Source organism: Raphanus sativus, chromosome 9 (genome assembly GCF_000801105.2).
Source record: "Raphanus sativus cultivar WK10039 chromosome 9, ASM80110v3, whole genome shotgun sequence".
NCBI classification, from domain to species: domain Eukaryota; kingdom Viridiplantae; phylum Streptophyta; class Magnoliopsida; order Brassicales; family Brassicaceae; genus Raphanus; species Raphanus sativus.
Genome location: NC_079519.1, coordinates 922,884 through 945,185, shown reverse-complemented (window position 1 = coordinate 945,185; position 22,302 = coordinate 922,884). Strand labels below are relative to the sequence as shown.

The following is a 22,302-nucleotide window of genomic DNA, read 5'->3' as shown; positions in this document are numbered from 1 at the left end:
CCATGCAACACGTTTGTATTGTCAAAACTTGAGCATTAACAAGTTCATCTTATTTCGTTCTCTCCAAACAAAACGACCATACACATTTCGATCAAAACGACCAAACACATTTTGATCACACTTTTCTCTCATGTGCTATTCATCTCACCAAACAAAACAACCAAACACATTTTCATCTAATAAACAAGTTCATGTTCTCTCCTTCTCTTGATCACAAATTTTTATCACAAAACAATCAAAAACAATTTCTATATGGCTCGGATGCTTCTTTCAAAATTTTGTCGTTTTTTTACTAATTTTTGTTTTTAAGTTTTTCCATATTAATCTATGTTTTAAATGTTATCTTTTTATAATGTTTTATTTAATAAATAATTTTTATCTTTATTTAAACATTTTAAGAAAAAAAACCTAAATAAGAAATTTGCATTGAAGGACATAAATATTCGGATCTCTTAAATATGTCTCTTAACCTCACATTTACTACTAATATTATTAAAAAAAATATTAGGGCATCTTCATCCCAACTCCAAACAAAAAATAAATGCATTACTCCATTTATAGAGTAATGCTTTTATTTTTTGTTCATTACTCAATTTCTCACACAATTTATTCTATAAATGGAATAGAATATGGAGTGGAGATGGAGATGCTCTTAAGAGACTCATTAAGAGATTCATTTTGAGTCTTTGGGATAAAAATGCTCTAAGGGGATTTCCACATAATAAATCGATTAATCTCGCACATGTTTTGTTCTCTGTTACGAGAAGAACACCCAACTACAGCGTGGCTACCAATATATAAATAAGACTCTTGATTATAAACAGAGGATGTAATCATACAATGTAGATTGTAAAACACTAATCAAAATGTCCAATAAGAACACCTAATAACGCTAAAATAATAATTAAAGAATCAAAATCATTATTAGTTTTAACAACAAACATGGCTATAAAACAATGAAGGACGCACCATCTATGAACATCATACAATAAATTACCAAAACACAAGAGAATATTTTAATCAATTCATCAGAATCAATGGTGAAGAAAGCTGTATTGATAGGGATCAATTATCCTGGAACCGAAGGAGAGCTGTTGGGCTGCATCAATGACGTCAAGAGGATGCACAAATCACTCATCGAACTGTACGGGTTCTTGGAGGAGAACATCGTTGAGATGATTGATACAGACACGTCAAAAACCCAACCCACCGGCAAGAACATTCGACAGGCGTTGTGGGGTCTTGTTGGGTCGGCAAAGTCAGGTGATGTTCTCGTTGTTCATTACAGTGGACACGGGACTAGGTTGCCACCGGAGACAGGAGAAGACGATGATACTGGCTTTGACGAGTGTATAGTTCCCTCCGATATCAACTACATCACCGGTAAAACTATTATATATTTTTCCTTTTGCGTTATTTTGTTTATCTTGTGAGAGAATTCAAAACCAAGTTATCTCCCCCCCCCCCCCCTTTTTTATAATAAGTTCATTCTAAAGTAAGATTGGTATAAGCTGAACCAAATAAAAGAAATGTAATAAGAAATCTTCAGTTATTTTTTTATTTTTTCACTATCGAAAAAAACAAAACTTCGATCCAATTTATCATATTATTTATCAACTGTTTAAAAGTCAAAAGAATCATGTAGTTTAAAACGAAACTAATAATACATGTTGTGGTTCTAATATAAGGGACTACCAATCTCGTCAGGCCTTTATGGAACTAAAAACAAAATAATAGAGTTAAAGAAAAATTATGCTAATCAAATCCATTTTAGATTATTATACTCATACTTAGAAGTCTTTTTTTTCAAGCTTGTCTAATTATTTGTTGTGTGTGGGGGTTGGTTATGTTACAGATGATGATATCAAAGAAATTGTGAGTCATGTGCCCAAGGACTGTTCCTTTACATTCGTCTCCGACTCTTGTCATAGTGGTGGTCTTATTGACTCAGCCAAGGAGCAAATAGGAGAGAGCTTTAAAAAGAAGTCCAATAAAAAGTTCAAATGCCTTTTTGGACTCTTTTGTTCCAAAGGTACAACAAGTAAGGCTGCATCAAAAGAAGAAACATCCATCGAGATTGAACAAGAAGGTGGTGAAAACAATGTCAATGGCAGAAACAGATTTCTACCACTACAGACTTCGATCAATATGTTGAAGCAAGCTACAGGAATAGATGATATCAAAGAGGGGAATATCAGGACGACCCTTTTCGATTTGTTTGGAGAAGATGCATCCCCAAAGGTGAAGAAGTTCATGAAGGTGATACTGAGCAATATGCAAGAGAGTACTGGTGAGGGTTTGATGTTGGGGACACTTGGGAAACAAGCAATAATTTTTCTGAAGGATAAGTTAAATGATGAAGACTATTTGAAACCTGCGATGGAGACACAAGTCAAGAGCAAGAAAGAGGTCTATGGAGGGGCTATTAATGGAGGACTTAGAAGCAATGGTATTCTGCTTAGTGGGTGCCAAACTAATCAAGTTTCTGCTGACGTTGGCTCTAAAGACAAGGCCTATGGAGCATTCACGAATTCATTACAGATCATACTTGCTGAGACAAAAGGTAAGATCGGTTACAAAGAGTTGGTTTTAAAGTCCAGGAAGTATCTTGAAAAACAGGGTTATCCTCAACGACCAGGGTTGTATTGTAGCGACAGTTACGTGAATGCTCAGTTCATATGTTGAGAAAAACTTTGACATGTTTGTAATTTTCTTCAGATACATTTGGTTTGATGTTGAACAAGTATTCATGTGATTTATATTTTGTTTGTTATAAACTCGAGTTTAATACAGGTACAAGCAACTCTTAGGATTAGTCTCATCTTCTCTCGTTATGCTGAAAAAAATAAGCACCAGGTTTAATGACTGGGTACGTAAAAGGCTAATTCGAAAACTCTTAACGCCTCTGGTAATCAAAATTATTAATCTTAATAGTTACTTAGGTTGTTTAATTGTCAAGCCGTCTTAGCTCAGTGGTAGAGCGCGTGACTTTTAATCCCGTGGCCGTGGGTTCGATCCCCACAGACGGCGTTTTCGTATTTACCGTTTTGTGAGTGCTCCATTTATATGTTAACTCTCACTACAAAAAAAAGACTGTATTACATCACTTAAATTGTATCACAAAAACAATTGATATAAGTTTGAATTACTTATTAAAAAATGATGTAGAATATTTGTTTCAGTATCAGTTATAGTAACCGATGTGTTTTTAAATCTATATAACATCATTTTCACTGCAACTGATACAAATCTATACTAGTTTACGTCATTTCAAACAATTGATACAGAATAAAAGTTTACATCACTTAAATAACTGATGCATGTATTAATTTGTGTTAATATCAGTTAGAGAAATGATTTAAAGCAACATTGTTTATAATAAATGATGCAACTTTGATATTAAAAATAAGTTTGTTTACAGTATATATATATATGTATATTTAAAGCTTATTTTGACGATTTTTTTTGTTTGGATACATTTGACGATTCTAAAGCTTATTTTTATAAATTAGAATATTCAATATTGATTGTATAAAAATATAAAATTTATATATTTTCTGGCTATCTTTTAAAAAATTTTGATTAACCAATCAACCTGAAAATTAAATTATGTAAAACATATATAACTGATTTTTTACATCCAAGTATATGTAACTGATTATAAATACATAATTATTCAAAAAAAAAAAACTAGAAAAAAGAGTTTACGAGGGATATGCTAAAATTTTACCTGAAATAAATGCTAATAGTTAATTAACATTTATGGTTTTGTTTTTAGTTTGTTAAGAAAATTGATCTCCTTTTTTATCTCACCCACAAACTCACATTCCTCTTATCACGTCAAGAACTTCTCTCACACTCACAACACTTCGAAAACTTTCAACCACTTTTTCCAAAGTTAAAATTCTGATTACTGATCATCTTCTACTCATCTTCTAAAATCTTCAAAGACTTTATTATTTTGTATTACTACATGTTTTGTTTTCATTTCTTCACCTATTGGTTTCTGTTTGCTATTTGGAATGATATTTACGTTCCTAACAATTATTAATAGATTAAAATGAAGATATGGTAAACTTCATCTCCAAAAGTTTTCTACAGGAGAAACAGTACAGGTATTTTAAAAATATATGCTATTCACATTTATAGATAATTATTTTCTCTCAAACAGAAATCATCAAAGGTCTCTATTAAATTTAATTTTGATTTTCTTTAAGTTTTACAGGACAAAAGTATCTATTCAAATATGATGATACTCAAAGAATCTTCACCATGAACAGTTTACAATCCATCGCAGAAATAGAGCATGTGACCTGTACAAGAAGGAACTAAGAACAAGGAACAATGTTTTGATGAAGCTATCATCAGTAGATGCGTTTGATATGTGTTGTTTTATCTTTTTTTTTGTAAATTATTTTTCAATCGTGATGTAGATTCTGAAAAAAAAATATAATGAAAGTTTTTAATTTTAGTTCTGTTATTGAAATCTTAACTGATATTGAAAAAAAGATATTGTTGTTTTGTAATATATCATTAATTAATAAAAAATTATTTATTAAATCAAATAATTTTTTATATTGTCGTAATTATTATAATAATTTAATTTAATTTTAACATCATTTATTTATAAACTGAAATAAATATTTAACATCAATTATAATTTATGATGTAAATGGTAACATCATTTCTAACAATTGACACATACTAACATCACTTAAATAATTGATAGAAATATTTACTATTTTTACATCAGTTTTCAACAAAATGATACAAATTATTTGCATCACCAAAAACTAAGTCATTTATTTAAGTGATGTAAAATGTTTTTGCATCATTTATAAGTAATACAAATATATAAAATAAATGATTTAAACTAGCCATTTTTTTGTAGTGTCTGGTGATACACTGATACTAATTGAGTAGAGCCACTTTCATTCATGACTTTTCTGGCATCAATGTTTGTGAGTTTTTGTGTATGGTAATATGAATGTAATTTTATATGAGGTAATAAATTTGATTTGTTGAAGTGGATTTAATAAAATACTAGATTTTGACCCGCGCTTTCAAAGCGCGGGTTTATGTTAGGTGAAAATTTTATATAATCACATTTATATAATTCGTTTTGTATATGTGTTTATATAATTCGTCTCATATATGTATTTTATATCCAGATTTATGTTTGATAAAACTATATTATACATGTATTTTTAGGTTTTTAATTTTGAATTAGATATTTTAAATATAAACCAATATAACAGTTTTATAGTTTTGATCGGTGTTTTGAAATTCGACTTAGACCTGCGGTTGAACGGATTACCGGTTGATCAAAGATAAATTCAGTTCGGGTTTGAAAAAAAAAAAATTAAAAAATCCAATAAAAACTATTAAAATCGAAATCCGGTTACCGGTTGAACCACTGGTTGAACCAATAAACAATTTTTATTTTTTATAAATAATTTTTGTTAGATAGTTGGGATTATATTTAGGAAAAAGCAGTTTAAAACCAAACCATTAAATAGTTTGAGAAAAAACGATGCAGTTTCAAACATGTCCGGTTGGAAAAATATTAAAATGATGCAGTATCAAACACGGAATAATCACATACCAAAATTGAATTAGGAAACCGGTGGTTAATAACAAACCAAAAACAATTAAAAAAGAAACCAATACAGAATGTCCAAAATATCATTAATGAATACAAAAGAAAGCTTCTTTAATAGGGGTAAACTGAGTAAAAATCCAAATGTGCTTGTACTTTAATAGTATAGATATATGATTTACTCGAGTAGACTAAGGTTTATCATCAAAATTTAATCATCCACTACAGCCACTAGGCCCACTACATATACTTTAATATTATAGATATATGATTTACTCGAGTAGACTAAGGTTTATCATCAAAATTTAATCATCCACTACAGCCACTAGGCCCACTACATATACTTTAATCATCCACATGCTTTCGTGGCTGTCATTTTGATGATAAACCTTAATTTAAAGATTGAGTAAACTCTAGTACTAAGAGCATCTCCAAGATTTCACTCTATTTTTTACTCTAAAATAGAGTGACTCTATAATAGAGATGGAGTTTGCTCTAATGATACTCTATTTTAGAGTAAAAAATAGAGTGATGAATAAAAAAAACAATTTACTCTATATTTGGAGTAAACCTATTTTTCACTCTATTATAGAGTAAAAAATAGAGTACCATTGGAGCATTTCTTACACTAAATTCTATTTTAGAGTAAAAAATAGAGTGGGGTTGAAGATGCTCTAAGAGCATCTCCAACAACCCTTCATCCCTTCATTTTTTAAAGGTTTTTGCTCTCCAACAGCCCTTTATCCCTTCAAATTTTAAAGGGGTGAACAGTACACCTCCAAATATGAAGGGGCACTGTACAGGCCTTTAAAACACTGTTTACTTTTCACTTTAGTCCTCCTTCTATTTATATATGTTTAATGATTGTGTACTTATTGTTTCTTATTTGGCATTCTACTATTATAATTATATTGACACTTAAATATTATGATTTTGGTCTTATAAAATTATTTTTAAATAATAATAATATTACACATTAAATATATCTTACAATACTAATATTCAGATAAATCCATAAGCTGAAAAGTTATTACTAATATTAAGGTAAATTTGGTCTTGAACCTCCAAAATCACCAAAGTATTCTCGATATAAATTTTGAGCATTCTCTTCGGTTTGTTGTTGCTGAGTTCATTTTTGTATGATTCTTGCTTGTTCAGCTCAGATAAACTCGCGAGTGTTAATATCATCAATGGAGTTTAGATTTTTCAATAGGATTTTATTTTCAGCCTCCATTTCTTTCAATAGGATTTTATTATTTGGCTGATGGTATATATCCTAAAAAATAAGGATGCTCATTTAGCACTTAAAAATGCTTTGATTGAGCATATTTGGGAGCATTACGGAAATAATTATATTGATTAGTTTTGTATTTTTAATATATATATATATATATATATATATATATAGTAATTTGAATTGTTTATGTTTATTATTATGTGTAATTTTATGTTATTATGTTTTTTATCTTTTATTATAAGTAATTTGATGTTATAATTAAATATTTTTACTAATTATGTCAATAATAAATATTAATATGTGTTTACTGTTAAGTTATAAAATTTTAGTGACTATAATGAACTATTACTGAAATTGAGGACTAAAGTGTAAAATATAAGTTTTCAAGAAAAAAAATTTGAAGGTCACCATTGGAGAATCACCCCTTCAACCCTTTATTTTAAAGGTGGACCTTACAAAAAATGAAGGGGCTTGTTGGAGATGCTCTAAGGTTCTGTTTTTTGTTCGTTGTAATGTGAACATCAACTGTATATTTATACCAATGATAATTTTATCAGCAAGTGGGGTTTAATTATTATTATTATATACATAGAATGATGTTTGAACTCTTCAGCTTAATAAAATTAAATATAGAGATATCTTCTACTTTTTATAATTTTTATATGTGCATTATATAAAAATCTAATTTATTTGTTTTCTCATAGAATAAAATGTTAGAGAAATAAAAACTAGTTTAAGAAAATTGTAAAATATTCAAATTTGTTTGTTTAAAATAGATTCCACCTTTTCGTTTGTGTGCAAAGACTATAAAGTTCCATTGACTTCGGATACAAGGAATCAAATAGACTTAGTCTTATTGGCTTGTACGACAGAAGAAAAAAACTCATAATAATTGGTTTCACAAAAGCGACGTGCTTATAACGTGCCATTGCTTGCCCTATCACGAAAGGGATTCAACTAGTAATAATAGAGTTTTTTCTTCTGTCGTACAAGCCAATAAGACTAAGTCTAAGACCTAAATATAAAATTATTGGACTAGTTCTTACAAGCGATCTAAGTCTTGTACGTTTTAGTTATTAACTCCACTTGACCGGGGAAAAGAGTACTCTCATCTTTCATACACACATTATAGTAGAAAACAATGTTATGTTTGTGTTAAAAAGACGTGAGCTTATAGTTCATTTATTGTAATTTTCCTCAAGTCATACAAAAATGTGACATAGGCAAGGTCCCGGAAAAGAAACAATAGGTTTCATTAGTTTAATAATAATACGATGATTATATAAACCATCAAAGATGGATCACTACAGGATCATAAAATTTATCAAAGTGAGTTTGAAAATATCATATCATCAATGGCTAAGAGAGCAGTACTGATAGGGATCAACTACGTAGGCACGAAGGCTGAGCTACGAGGCTGCGTCAACGACGTCCGTCGTATGCATGTAAGCCTCGTCGAACGTTACGGATTCTCCGACAAGAATATCAAACTGTTGATCGATACTGATAGCTCTACGATCAAACCGACCGGCAAGAACATCCGACAGGCGTTGTTGGATCTGGTTCAGCCAGCTAAACCGGGCGATGTTCTCTTCGTCCATTACAGTGGACATGGGACGAGGTTGCCGGCTGAAACTGGAGAAGACGATGATACTGGTTACGATGAGTGTATTGTTCCTTCTGATATGAATCTTATCACCGGTAAGTAAAAAAAGATAAGAAGCTTATATGCAGGCGATTGTGAGAGTTATAAATAATTTAATAAACAAGATTGATAAATGTTTCACTTAGCTAACCGGCCATGAATTATGTGGAATTTTTAAAAGGGTTATTATGTTACGGTTCTGAATTAATCAAGTTATTCGTATAAGGAAAACTTTGCATATCATGAGATCGTTATGAATATATTTGGATACCTTTATGTTGAAATATAAATTTTCTTGTGTGACGACTATGTTTACAGATGATGATTTTAGGGATCTTGTGGATATGGCACCAAAGGACTGTCCCATTACAATAGTTTCAGACTCTTGTCACAGTGGTGGTCTCATAGATGAAGCCAAAGAGCAGATTGGTGAGAGCACAAAGAAGAAGAAAAAAGACTCTGGAGAATCTTCGAGAACCAACAAGGAGACAGGAGTAGAAGAGACAGAGAGCAAGGATATTACTGATTTGGGGAGCAGATCTCTCCCAATAGAGACTTTGATCGATATGTTGAAGCAAGAAACAGGAAAAGATGATATCGAAGTAGGAAAAATCAGAACAACTCTATTCGATATGTTTGGAGAAGATTCAAGCCCAAAGGTGCAGAAGTTCATGAATGTAATTCTAAGCAACCTACAAGAGACTACTACTACTGGTCAAACTAGTCAAGGTGATATATTGGGATCAATTGAAAACCTAACTCAAGAGTTTCTTGAGCAGAAGATAAATGATGTTGTGATACCTGCGATCCAAGAGGTCTATGCTGGTGCAATCAGTGGTGCACTTCCTGATAACGGTATACTGATCAGTGGTTGCCAAACTGATCAAACTTCTGCTGATGCTAGCCCACCAGGTCATCCAGAACAGGCTTATGGAGCACTAACCAATGCTATACAGATCATACTTAAAGAGACTAATGGTAAGATTAGTAACAAGGATCTTGTTTTGAAGGTTAGGAAACTTCTTAGGAAACAGGGGTTTGAACAACGACCTGGACTGTATTGCAGCGATGATTATGTGAATAATCAGTTTACATGTTGAAAGAAGTTTCGAGGGTTTTGTTGTTTGTTGGTTTGGTTTCGTGTGGAACACGTTTTCTGCTTTGATGCTGTGTTGTATTGTAACTTTGAATTTGAATAAAGTGTAACTTTTGTGTTGTTTAATATTGGTTGTTGGTTGAAATTTCTCATTTATTTTCGTAAGTTATTGGTTTATTAGAGGATCTCCAATAATGCTTCATTTTTTTCACATTTTCATTAACTTTTTGTTTTAGTGGTACTTCATTTTTTCTCCGTTTCTTCATTGTAGAAATACTGTTCAATTCTCTTTTCTCGATGGTGAGGAGGAAGAAGCTGAGGAAGGGTCTCTCCTGAAGAACCTCTTAACATGGAGATACACCTGGTTTCCTATATCCAAAAAAATCCACAAAATTTCCCTCACTTGAGATAATCCTTTTAGCTGCAGTCTACGTAGACTAACCATTTTATGATGATTAAACAAAGTGGACAAAAGGTGTCAGAAACTACTGACGAACCGAAGTGGTTACAAAAATGGTCAGTAATTTCTGACGAAGTCTTCACTACTTTAATGTCGTCAAAAAAATGATCAGAAAATGATTAGAAAATGGTCAGCTATTTTTGATAAAACTTAAACCATTTTTCCATTTTTTTGTGGTGGTCGGAAAATGGTCAAAAACGGTGTAGTAGATATGGTTAATAAAGTCAAATATCTTAATCTAATTTACACTTTCTTTAATGTCTTCTTCTCACCTCAGCGGCGGAAATCTCTCTATCCACACTGAATCTCAGAAGATGACTACTCAAGCGCAACAGGTAATGTTTCTTTTATATAATTAGTTGATTTGCAATGACTTATAGGTTTAACTATTATATAGAATTTTTCAAGTAAATTTTCATTGAGTTTGCTTCTTTCTTACCCAGACAGAGATCAACACTTCTAGTTTTCATGGTAAGTTAGTTTTCATAGTTATCAATTTTTTTTCTTATATACTTCTGATTTACAGGAAACTATGACATTAAAGATCACCATTTTGGATTGGAATAATACCAGATCCAGGACAAGTGCGTTCAGCTAGTTTCATGTCTAAGACAAGAAGCACAATTAAGGATTACAAACAGAAGACAACAATAGTAGATTAGAAGATTGTTATGGCACATAAGGTTGTGACTAAAATTTCAGAATTGCTTGGTGTAGTTGAAGACAGTATTATATATGCTTGCGTTTTGTAGCTTTCTTTGTTTGTTTTAAAACTTTTTGTAAGTATTATGTTAAACTATTTCAGTGTTAATGATTTAGATTTCAACTTTAAACGATATTTGATTTAGTCATTTGTATTTTAAATACAGATTATTGATTAATAAATTTAATTGAAAAAATTAGATAAAATTATTAATAAATGGTTAGAATTAACATAAATTGGTCAGGAAATGGTCAGGAACATTGTGACCACTTTTTGACAACATTTCCGACGAATCTCCTGACCACTTATATGGTCAAGAATTAATGACCACTTTCTGACCAAAAGTCATTTCTGATGGAGCTTTTTTGACGACTATAAATGGTTAGAAATTGGAAAAAACAGAGTGTTTCTGACCACTTCCAGACGAATATAGTAGTCAAAATTTGAAGTTTTTCTTGTCAAAACAAACAAAATTATTCATGATACATTACGATAAAGGATAATGTATTCATCTGATATATTTTGAGGAATTGTCAAAACTACCACATTTCTAATACCACTTTTCATGTTTACTTTAACCATATTTATTTTTTATTTTAAAGAGGTAATATACACTTATTATCTTAGGGTTACCTAAAAATTTTTAAAAATACATTCAAAAAAAAATCAAATTTCTAAACGAAAATTTGCAAACAAAAATCAAAAGAAAATATTTATAAAAAAATTTCAAATTCGAAAAATTTATGATTCGAAAGCTATGAACATTCTTTTATCTTTTTATTTTTAAATAATAATTTATATTTCTATATTTATAAGAATGATATAAGAACTTTTTGCCTCTTTAATGATAAAGATATTTTTAAAATATCACTTTAATAAATGTAAAAGTGTTTAATGGTACTAATAATGTGGTAAAAAATAATTTTTCTTTACATTTGAGTCTTTTGTTAGAGCATCTCTATCAATTGGTTTTCATTGAGTATCTTAACAATAAAATTAAGAAAATCAATGTAAAACCAGATTTATACCGATTTTGTAAATCACATTAATGATTCTGCATTCATGTGAACGACACGACGAGAGACGGTTAATCAGTTAATTCCTGATATTTTGTGCTAGACCATTAATTTTGATTGGATAATTAAATTAATGTTTAAAGAATGATACTTTTAGTTTAAATCTCCTATTTGAGAAACTTACCAATAATATTGCTTTTTTGCATCTCGCCGTTTAAAACGCCGAACTCAGTTTACCAAATTCCAAACAAAATTTTACAAGGTCACTAAACAAGTGATCGACGAATCAGATTTGATCTGAAATCATAAACACGGTTATAGTGATCAAAACATGTGTGTCATGAAGTTGTCTTGTAAAGATATCAGCATCAGTGAACCTGCAAGAGAGATTTTAAAATGTATTTTTTTTCTGTTTGATTATCTTTTTTTTAGAAAAAAATAATCAAACCAATCGTGGACCGCCACGTATCGTGGAATCCACGAAACAGTGTTGATATCGTCTCTTCTCAGTGACCTTCAGCAACACAGGTTCATCAGATCTGTATTTTTTTAATATTTTTTTGGGGGGATTTGTGTGATCCCCACATCAACCTTCAATGTGGGTGTGGGTGCTCTAATAGGTAGTTTTAATTGTTGATTTATATTCCACAATACAAAGACTCGACTAAATATGTCGTTTAGTGAAAAAGGAAATGAACGAGGGGCTTATATAAAAAATGGTACTAAATCCAAGGTAAGCGGAAAAAAGTTTCACAATAAGAGAGAATAATTGTCCGTAGAATAATTTGAGAATGTCTATCTACTTTAAAAATATTGTATACTGTAAACACTCTATAAATTAATATTTAATAATTAACAAATACCATAAATTAATATGTTTCATAAATTAATATATTTTTCGATCGGTCGATTCAAAATTTAACATAGATAAAATAATGAAGATAATATTTTTTCAGAAATTATGTGTAAATATATAGTCTCATTAAAATTATAAATTAGTAATATATATCTGTAGATACTTTTTATAAGTGAAAACCAACCATTACATTGTTAGTTTTATATTCACAATAAAATTATTATATTTTTAGCATTTAATATATTCTAATGATATTTAGTATAGTTATATGTAAAAATACATTTAAATTCTATGAAACATATTTTATACACACCAAATAATTTAATAAAACTAATAAGAATGTAGAATTTCAAAATGTTAATTAATGTATATACATTAAAATCAAAATATTTTACTTACTTTAGAAAATATCCAGAGATTTGGTTTTGTACATTAACCCAATAGAGGATAATCGATCACATCTGATTTGCTAAGGAAAGAAAAAAAATACGTTGCGAGTGGATATGGTAAAAGAACAAGATTTTTCATCTATTTTTGGATTTTCCGAAAAAGGTAAATATATATTAAAATAGAAAAATCTATTCTTTTTAAAAAAAATAACTCTACAAATTAATAAAATATTAAAATATTAATATTATTAATTTATAGAATTTCTACTGTATTTCATTAAATGAAACTCGATTATGTATTGAATGAATATTGCTGGCGTTTTGGATATATTTGGATAATTAGAACATAGTTTTCTCTTAATTTCTTAAATATTCTGTAATTAATTGCATTAAGATAAGATTAATTTACAAAATATACATGGAATGGAATTATGATTGAAGAAAACAAGTTTTTATAATTAAGAGTTGTTTTTGTTTTTGGCAACATTATCAAATGCTTCTTTCATGTGAAAAAAAAAAATCCAATGCTTCTTTCATTTAATGGTAATAAATCTTGGTATCTTTTTTTTCTCTGAGAAAAAAATCTTGGTATCTTTGACCAGAACATTTGTATAAAAGTGTGAAGAGGGACAAGGTGTGACGTCTCACGATAAAAATAAAAGAAGAAGAATTTTAAAGCAAAACTTTTGAGGTAACATCAATGGCTAAGAAAGCGGTATTGATAGGAATCAACTATCCTGGAACTAAGGCGGAGTTACGAGGCTGCGTCAACGATGTTCGGAGGATGCACAGATGTCTAGTCCATCGGTTCGGATTCTCCGAGTGTAACATCACTGAGCTGATTGATACTGACGACTCTTACACCAAACCTACCGGTAAGAACATTAGACGGGCGTTGTTGAATTTAGTTGAGACGGCTAGATCAGGCGATGTTCTCGTCGTTCATTACAGTGGACACGGGACGAGGTTGCCTGCGGAGACCGGTGAAGATGATGAAACTGGTTACGATGAGTGTATCGTTCCATGCGATATGAATCTTATCACCGGTACGTAAAACATTATACGTTGAAAACTGACTTGTAATTTGTTCCTTGATTTTGTTCTGTTAAGTCCCTTGATTTTGTTCTGGTTTAGACTCACAGGAGGTAGGTGGTAGCCTTGTAATTTGGTTTTTTGAATAAATAAAGGAAATTTAAAGGAAAAAAAAAAATTTGACTTTTACTTTGTGTTGCTTTGGTGAGAAGTTGAGCTTGTTGTTTATCACTTTGATCGATTTTAAATTGGTGAGAAAGATTGGGACTGGAGGAGTAGAATCTCCTATGGTCAGGGTCCAATCTCATGTTGGAATCTTATGAACTTAAGCATGCAGGGCTTAGTGTTTTTATGTGGTCTAAGTCAAATGAAATTTCTCATCAATATTCATTTCAAAGAAAGTTATACTCTTTCGTTTAAGTGTGGTTTTAGTTTTATTACAAACTTCTTTTACATTTCTAATATCTAACTTACTAATTAATAGAATCAAACAAAATAATATTTTTTCTTGATTAACCTGGACTATCCAAATCCATGGAAAAGACCAGACTAAAATAATATATTAAACGAAAAAATAAAATAGAAAATCTAAGGCAACCACATCAGTTAGAACTATCTTAAAACTAATGTTTAGTAATTTAATTAAAAATATAGTAACCAGTAAGAACTTAGCCAAATGGTAGAAGATCTTCTGATCTTAAGAGTAAAGTATCTTTGCAGAGGTACAGACAGATACCTTGGCTCTTTTTCTTTCATTTTTTATATACTGGTGAAAAACTAGCGTTATGAAAGTGGTCTAATAATTTTCTTAGTCTATGTAGAAAATCTTAAAAACATTTATTATAAAATGAAGACAACCATGATAATTCTTACTATTACAATATATAGTTTTTTCATATAGGTTTTAGCTTCACTCTTTTTCGTCTAAATATTATTTTCTGTTGTGGTTATATTCTCAGATGATGAATTTAGGGAACTTGTGGAGAAGGTTCCAAAAGACGCACACATTACAATCATCTCAGACTCTTGTCATAGTGGTGGTCTCATCGATGAAGCTAAGGAGCAGATAGGAGAGAGCACAAAGAAGAAGAAGAAGAAGCCAAAGAAAGAATCTGGAGGCTCTTCAAGACTTGGAATCAAAGACTTCGTGCTTGAAACTGTGGAAGAAGAAGAAGAAGAAGAAGAAACCAATATTAAAGAGAATATTGAGCTAGAAAATGGGGAGAAAGTCCATGTCGGAAACAAATCTCTACCTATACAGACCCTAATTGATATCCTCAAGCACGACATGGGTAACGATGATATCGAAGTTGGTAAAATAAGACCAACACTTTTCAACATGTTTGGAGAAGATGCATCTTCAAAGGTGAAGAAGTTCATGAAAGTGCTTCTAACAAATCTGCAAGAAGGTGAAAATGATCAAGGTGGTCTAATGGGAATGATTGGGAAACTAGCACAAGATTTTATTGAACACAAGCTCAACGACAATGAAGAGTACGTTGGGAGAAAGCAAGAGGTCTACGCAGGTGCAACCAATGATTCTATTGCGGGTAACGGTATTTTGATTAGTGGTTGTCAAACTGATCAAACTTCAGCAGACGCAAGTCCTGTAGGTCAACCTGAACTGGCGTATGGAGCATTCACCAATGCTGTACAGATCATACTCGAGGAGACTAATGGTAAGATTACATATAAAGAACTTGTTATGAAGGCAAGAAAGCTTCTTAAGAAACAGGGCTTTACGCAACGACCTGGGCTGTACTGTAGCGATGGTTACGTGAATGCTCCGTTTATTTGTTGATCATTGTAATATTCTCAAAATGTATTTGGAGTTCCGTGTTGGATAAGTTATGTGATTTCTTTGTTGTTTTGTTGTTGTAACTTGGATTAGAATGCCAAGTGTGCAAGTGTTACAAAAAAAAAAGAATGCCAAGTGTTATTTTGGTTATTATCTTTTGTATTCAAAATGTTTAAACACACCTAATGCAAATGTTAGTTGGTCATTGGCTATGCATTTATCGTACCTTTTTAGTTGTTGACTTGGTGACCTGTTAATATTTACTTCCGATTTTCTTAGGATGTGTAATAAATATTTATCAACCTTCCCTTTATAATCTACCTAATAACCAACTATTACCCGATTTTTACAGTCGATTTGTAGCATCTAATACTATAAAACATGGAGTATCCCTCCTGCTGTGACAGCTAGGATGCCATGTCACAAATTCATTTGTTGTCAGGGTGACATGTGTCCTGGCCACCAAAATAATGCGTTTCATTTAAATTGCATCGTGATGGGCTTATGTTCCCTTTATCAAAAAACAAATGTGTTTCATGTATTGACTATTTTTAATGGGCCACATTTTGTGAGCTTTCTTTTTTTATTCAACCCGATATCGATGCACGCTTATCGTCTTCACCGAAGTTGAATCTGAAATTTAGGTTCGTGTTCTTCTTCATTTCTGACACATTCTTTTTCTTACACCAACAATGGAGTTTCGAGATATTTAGTGAGTCAAATCAATGTGAAGAATCTATGTGTTACTTTCCAATCGTGTTGTTTTGTTTCCTGTTTTAAATTCTGACCCTCCGAACCGTTCCGAGTTGATGATCAGTGCCGGCTTAAAACTATTTTGGACCTATGTACAAATTTTTTTTATGTATTATAGTTAGTTAAGCATAAATTTATGGACCCAAATATCTCCACAGGGGAAGAAGCTATAGTCAAAATATGGTGAGACGTAAACTGTTTGGCTCATCACCTTTTTTTCCAACCTCTAACTCTCACCGTCTTAGGCTCTACAAATTCTCCCTTCGGAACGGCTACTCTGAGCTTTTACACCAACTAATTATTCTCTCATTTATGTCTTTCAAACCTGAGTACCCACTACGTATTCATTAATTAACCTTACACCTTCTCTGTGATTCTCAAATTCTAATACTATAAATAGTGATGCAGAATACACCCAAATCTCATCTCTCTCCTCACTTCTTTGCTTACTATTTTTTTTATTTAGCTTTTAGTCACATGTTACTAGAATCGTAGCCATTTCGTTAAAAATACCAACTGTAGCAAAGTTTTTAGTTTCAGTGACTTCTAGCCTTAGCTTTTGCGTACGACTAAGGATTTTCGATTCTATTGGATCAGTTTTGGATTCAGTTTCATCTTCTCCATATAAACTTTTTAATTTATTTTCTACTCAGCTTGAGATGAAGCAGTGATTTTGTTTTAGTATCTTTTCTAATATCAAGTACTCGCAAAAGGTGTTGCTGATGGGTGGGGCGAAGCTGTGATCTATCTCTCTGGGTTCAATAAGGTCGATGATCTTATGGAAATTTTCTTTGAGATTAGGAAGCAAAGGTATCTTGATTCTCCAGATCAGAATGATTATTCTTTTAATTTCTTTCTTGATTGAATGATTTGGCTATGTTCTTCTCTGAATTAATGATATTGTTTGTATGTTTATTTCAGATACGACAAAGCAAAAGCTACTGAAATATTAGCCAAAGATCTAAAAGTTTTGGTACGTTTAATGAAATACTTTACAAAGAGATCACTCAACAGACACGAGAGAAATTTAGATAAATTTTGCTTTTGCTTTAATATAATTGAACTTTCTAAATTGCAGACAGAAGTGTTAAAGTGTGTGTGTGTTTCATATCTCCACAGGGGAAGAAGCTATAGTCAAAATATGGTGAGACAAAATCAACTCAGGTTCATTGGTTAAAGAAGCTGGTTCATTGGTTAATGAAGTTAAAGGGAAATTTTTTGGTAGTAATTTTCTGTCCTAGATTTGAGATGGGTGCTCCTTCTCAAAGAACTCGAGTAAGAAGACAGTAAAACCAACTCAAAAGTTTCAAGAAATATAATATACACACTATTTTGTTTTATTATTTGAATGTTTTGAAGTTTAGCGTATATCTTATTCATTAATTAATGTAAACCATATATTTTAATACAGCACTTTTATAGTCCACAAACCTTTAATAATCAGTGACATTTTTTAATCAACCTCAGTTATAACCATTTGAATAAAAAAATTAATTTCATAAGAAGTAATAATTTGAATAATTTTGGTACTACAGTGATATATATTAAATTCAAATAGTATTTTTAATCTTAAGCATATTTTATAGCAAATAATATAATTAATAAGTTAAATTATATTTTAAAATATTCTTTCTATAAATTAAAACAATAATATCTGTAAATAGTGTAAAATTATTATATCCAGCATATAATTTGGTTTAAAATGAATTAGAATATTATTTATTATTTTATTATATATATAATAACAAAACATCAATTGTGTTTATTATAAGCCAGAAAAATTCACAATAATTACTTAAAATATTATAATTAATAAATTGAATTGTACTAATATATTGATAATAAACGCTAGGTTCGGTCCCGTATAATTTGGTTTGAAATGAATCTGAAATTTATTTATTATTTTATAATATTTATAATAACAAAACATCAATTGTGTTTCTTATAAGCCAAAGAAATTCACAATAATTATTTAAAATATTATAATTAATAAATTAAATTGTACTAATATATTGATAATAAAAGTTAGGGTCGGTCCCATAGGAGGGCGGGATGTGATTTTTAAAATAATTTCAACAGTTAGAATATACGTTTAATAAACATTGTTTGTTTTTTTTTTTATATTTTTACATTTTTTTCTTGTGAGGTATGTATTTTAGTCTGATTTATCGTTTGATTGTGAGGCTGTATAACGGAAAATTGAAACAGGGGAAAAAGATTCTAGATACCATGGAATGGGAACACACAATATCTACATTTAACAGTTGCTGGGTAAAGATTAAGAAAACACTGAGTGTTTACAGTATTCCTCTGAAGGACATGTACTTAAGCAACATGGCCAGACTCGAACCCACAAGAAATTGCGACCTCCAAAACATGAATCATCTACTACTTTCTAAGAGTTGAGATGTTATATTGCTCACGGTTAGCAAATTGTATTATTGTCTGCTTTACTTTTCAAGTAACAAAAAGAAATCACATTATTTCCATCCAGAAAAACATAAAAAATGTTCAAAGTATCGATTACTTTATTTTTACCAAAATAATTATTACTCCTTTACGAATTTATTCCTCCTACCAAATTTGTATTTAGAAAGAAAAACATAAAGCGCAAAGTAATATATATTCATCAATACATAAGAAATATGAAATAGTTATTATTTAAGTTTATTAAAGAACTATTAAACAGAAACAAAATTGCTTTGACATGTCGAAAAAATCCAAGTAACTCACAACACAAAAAATGGTAAACTATTTTTCGGAAAGAGAATGTGAAAACTGCGGTGACCATGCTGTGAAAATCTGATGTAGTGTAAATTCGAACTCGGATTCTTTGGATATCCACGGAACGCCTTGATCACCCGACCACAGACGTGTGGTTAACTCACAACACAATCACAACCGAACCATTATTTTACCGAGATATCAGTTTTAAAATGTGTTCAGAGTTCCAGAATTCTAATTGTAATGTAACTATCACTTACTTATCATATTTTAAATAAAATCAAATGATAAATCATGCTAGAATACATGCTTCACAAGAAAAAAATTGTAAAGAATAAAATAAATAATGTTTATTAAATGTATACTCTAACTGTTGAAATTATTTTTAAAATAACATCCCGTAGGGCGGGCCGACCCTAATTAATTGTAAAACAAGCTGACCCCAATTTTTCATCAAGCTCAATTTGATGGCATTGATGTGCTTGACAACTTGACAAACAAAAATAATACAATTCTTAAAAGAAAAGAAGAAGATAAACCAAAAAAAAAGTGTGAAACAATAAGGTTTATGGAGTATAAAAGTAAAGTTAAAATTATCAAATCAATTTTAATTATACTTCGTTTATAATATTAAATTTCTAGCTAGAATTTGGATTTAAAAACATATGTTAAAAATTTAAATATAATTTGATTAATTATGAAAAATTTCTAATGTATAATTGGTTATACTTTGTCTAATAAATGTTAAAAGTGACATGGATATAGAAAAAATAATTTATATTTAACACAAAGTACATCTAAAATCATTTATATTATGTAACAGATACATGGCTACATTTTCAGGAATTATATTTCACGAAAATTCTCAAAATGAAAAAAAGTGACTTTCGGGTAGAGAAATGATTTTTGCATTAATCGTGCAATTACGTGACAAAATAAAAACGAAAAAAAGAAAAGAAATCAAAGCCACGTCAGATCGTACATTCTTATTCATGGAAACGCGGATAATAACCAATCAATGAATAAAGAAATAGTATTTTAACCAAAAAAAATAAACCTAATAAATCACTTTTTGTCGGAGACACTCTCTCATCAATCATCATCCATCTCTACCGATCACAAAGACAGAGAGACTTTACCGATTCCACCAGATTCAAACTTTATTTCCTTCCATCAATGGCGAAAAAGGCGGTGCTGATCGGGATCAACTACCCAGGAACCAAGGCGGAGCTACGCGGCTGCGTCAACGACGTTCGTCGTATGTACAAATGTCTCGTCGAACGGTACGGATTCTCCGAAGAGAACATCACGGTGCTGATCGACACCGATGACTCCTATACCAAACCCACGGGAAAGAACATCCGTAAGGCGCTCTCGGATCTCGTCGGATCGGCTGATTCTGGGGATGTTCTCGTCGTTCATTACAGTGGACACGGTACGAGGTTGCCGGCTGAGACAGGGGAGGATGATGACACTGGTTATGATGAATGTATTGTTCCTTGCGACATGAATCTGATTACTGGTGAGTTAGCTCTCTTTTGTAATTGATGTGGAGATGATGATGATGCTCTGTTTTGTTAATCAAACCGATGACGTTGCTCTGTTTTGTGGTTGAGGATCTGCTTAGATTATAGTATTTGATGTTCTCATCTTGGATCTGATCGGATAATGATAAAGAAGATGACTTTTGGTGAAAAAAAATCATTTTTGATTGTGTTTAAATAAAAAAAAAATAGCTAAGCTGTAATTATGAGTTTTATATGAAATTATTGACTAGGCGGATGTCTATACCAATTTTTTAAAAAAAAAAAAATAAAAAAAAATGTTTTCTTTAGGTCCGATTTGATCATATAGAGGAGCTTGTGTGATGATTCTTGGGTATTGTTGTTTTTGCAGATGATGACTTCAGAGATCTAGTGGACAGAGTTCCACAAGGTTGTAGGATGACAATCATCTCAGACTCGTGTCACAGTGGTGGCTTGATCGATGAAGCCAAGGAGCAGATTGGTGAGAGCCATAAGAAAGACGATGAGGAGGAAGAGGAAGAAGAGTCTTCTTCCAGGTTCGGGTTCAGGAAGTTCTTGCGCAGCAAGGTGGAAAGCGCGATTAGAGGGAACAAGAAGGAGGGAGATGAGGCGGATGAGGTCGAGACCAAAGAGATAGAGTTGGAAGACGGAGAAATGATCCTCGCCAAAGACAAGTCTCTGCCTCTGCAGACACTTATCGACATCCTCAAGCAGCAGACAGGGAACGATGATATCGAAGTTGGGAAAATCAGGCCGAGTCTCTTCGATGCCTTTGGTGATGACTCGAGCCCTAAAGTGAAGAAGTTCATGAAAGTGATATTAGGTAAGCTCAAAGCAGGAGAAGGAGAAGGTGGGCTGATGGGGATGCTTGGGAAGCTAGCTTCAGGGTTTCTCGAAGGGAAACTAAACGATGATGACTATGTGAAACCCGCGATGCAGACGGAAGTTGGGAGGAAAGAAGAGGTTTACGCTGGTGGGTCTAGAGGTTCGGTTCCGCTTCCAGACAGTGGGATATTGATCAGTGGTTGTCAGACTGATCAGACCTCTGCTGATGCGACGCCACCGGGGAAACCGAGCGAAGCTTATGGAGCGATGAGTAACTCGATACAGAAGATATTGGAGGAGACGGACGGGGAGATATCGAACAGGGAGATGGTGACGAGGGCAAGGAAGGCGTTGAAGAAGCAAGGTTTTACTCAGCAGCCAGGTTTGTATTGCCATGATGGTTATGCAAATGCTCCTTTTATCTGTTGAGAAAAACTATTTGATGCTTTTTTATTTTATAACGACCGTTGATGATGATTCTGGTCGGGAAAATAAGTCTTTGTTTGAGGGCATTTGTGTATGTTAAAATTGTGTGTGTTGTGTTTTTGTGATACACTGATTTCATCTTGTTTTTATTGAGGACTATGTTTTGTTTAATTTTTTTTTTAAAAACATTCTAAGTTATGTTTATTTTGGACATCCA

At 31.5% G+C, this 22,302-nt stretch overlaps 4 protein-coding genes, 1 long non-coding RNA gene and 1 other non-coding gene across 6 annotated transcripts; all 6 read left to right on the top strand.

The window, feature by feature from the left end:
* The first annotated feature begins 1,003 nt into the window (after nt 1-1,003).
* Nucleotides 1,004-2,755, top strand: LOC108826450 (metacaspase-5-like). The gene is made up of 2 exons (XM_018599832.2): nt 1,004-1,383; nt 1,856-2,755. The coding sequence occupies exons 1-2, from the start codon at nt 1,038-1,040 to the stop codon at nt 2,683-2,685; spliced, it is 1,176 nt and encodes a 391-aa protein (XP_018455334.1). The 5' UTR covers nt 1,004-1,037; the 3' UTR covers nt 2,686-2,755.
* A 203-nt stretch (nt 2,756-2,958) lies between these two features.
* Nucleotides 2,959-3,030, top strand: TRNAK-UUU (transfer RNA lysine (anticodon UUU)). The gene has a single exon. It is a non-coding gene; the product is annotated as a tRNA-Lys (tRNA).
* Nucleotides 3,031-8,048: 5,018 nt separating this feature from the next.
* Nucleotides 8,049-9,729, top strand: LOC108825834 (metacaspase-6). The gene is made up of 2 exons (XM_018599187.2): nt 8,049-8,537; nt 8,800-9,729. Exons 1-2 carry the CDS (start codon nt 8,192-8,194, stop codon nt 9,579-9,581), a joined length of 1,128 nt encoding a protein of 375 aa, XP_018454689.1. The 5' UTR covers nt 8,049-8,191; the 3' UTR covers nt 9,582-9,729.
* Nucleotides 9,730-10,209: 480 nt separating this feature from the next.
* Nucleotides 10,210-10,816, top strand: LOC130499685 (uncharacterized). The gene is made up of 2 exons (XR_008938570.1): nt 10,210-10,372; nt 10,564-10,816. It is a non-coding gene; the product is annotated as an uncharacterized LOC130499685 (long non-coding RNA).
* A 2,885-nt stretch (nt 10,817-13,701) lies between these two features.
* LOC108826524 (metacaspase-5-like) lies at nt 13,702-15,876 on the top strand. Its single transcript, XM_018599900.2, has 2 exons — nt 13,702-14,047; nt 14,993-15,876. Exons 1-2 carry the CDS (start codon nt 13,702-13,704, stop codon nt 15,832-15,834), a joined length of 1,188 nt encoding a protein of 395 aa, XP_018455402.1. The 3' UTR covers nt 15,835-15,876.
* Nucleotides 15,877-20,366: 4,490 nt separating this feature from the next.
* Nucleotides 20,367-22,289, top strand: LOC108827585 (metacaspase-4). The gene is made up of 2 exons (XM_018601016.2): nt 20,367-20,830; nt 21,205-22,289. Exons 1-2 carry the CDS (start codon nt 20,485-20,487, stop codon nt 22,086-22,088), a joined length of 1,230 nt encoding a protein of 409 aa, XP_018456518.2. The 5' UTR covers nt 20,367-20,484; the 3' UTR covers nt 22,089-22,289.
* Nucleotides 22,290-22,302: the final 13 nt, after the last annotated feature.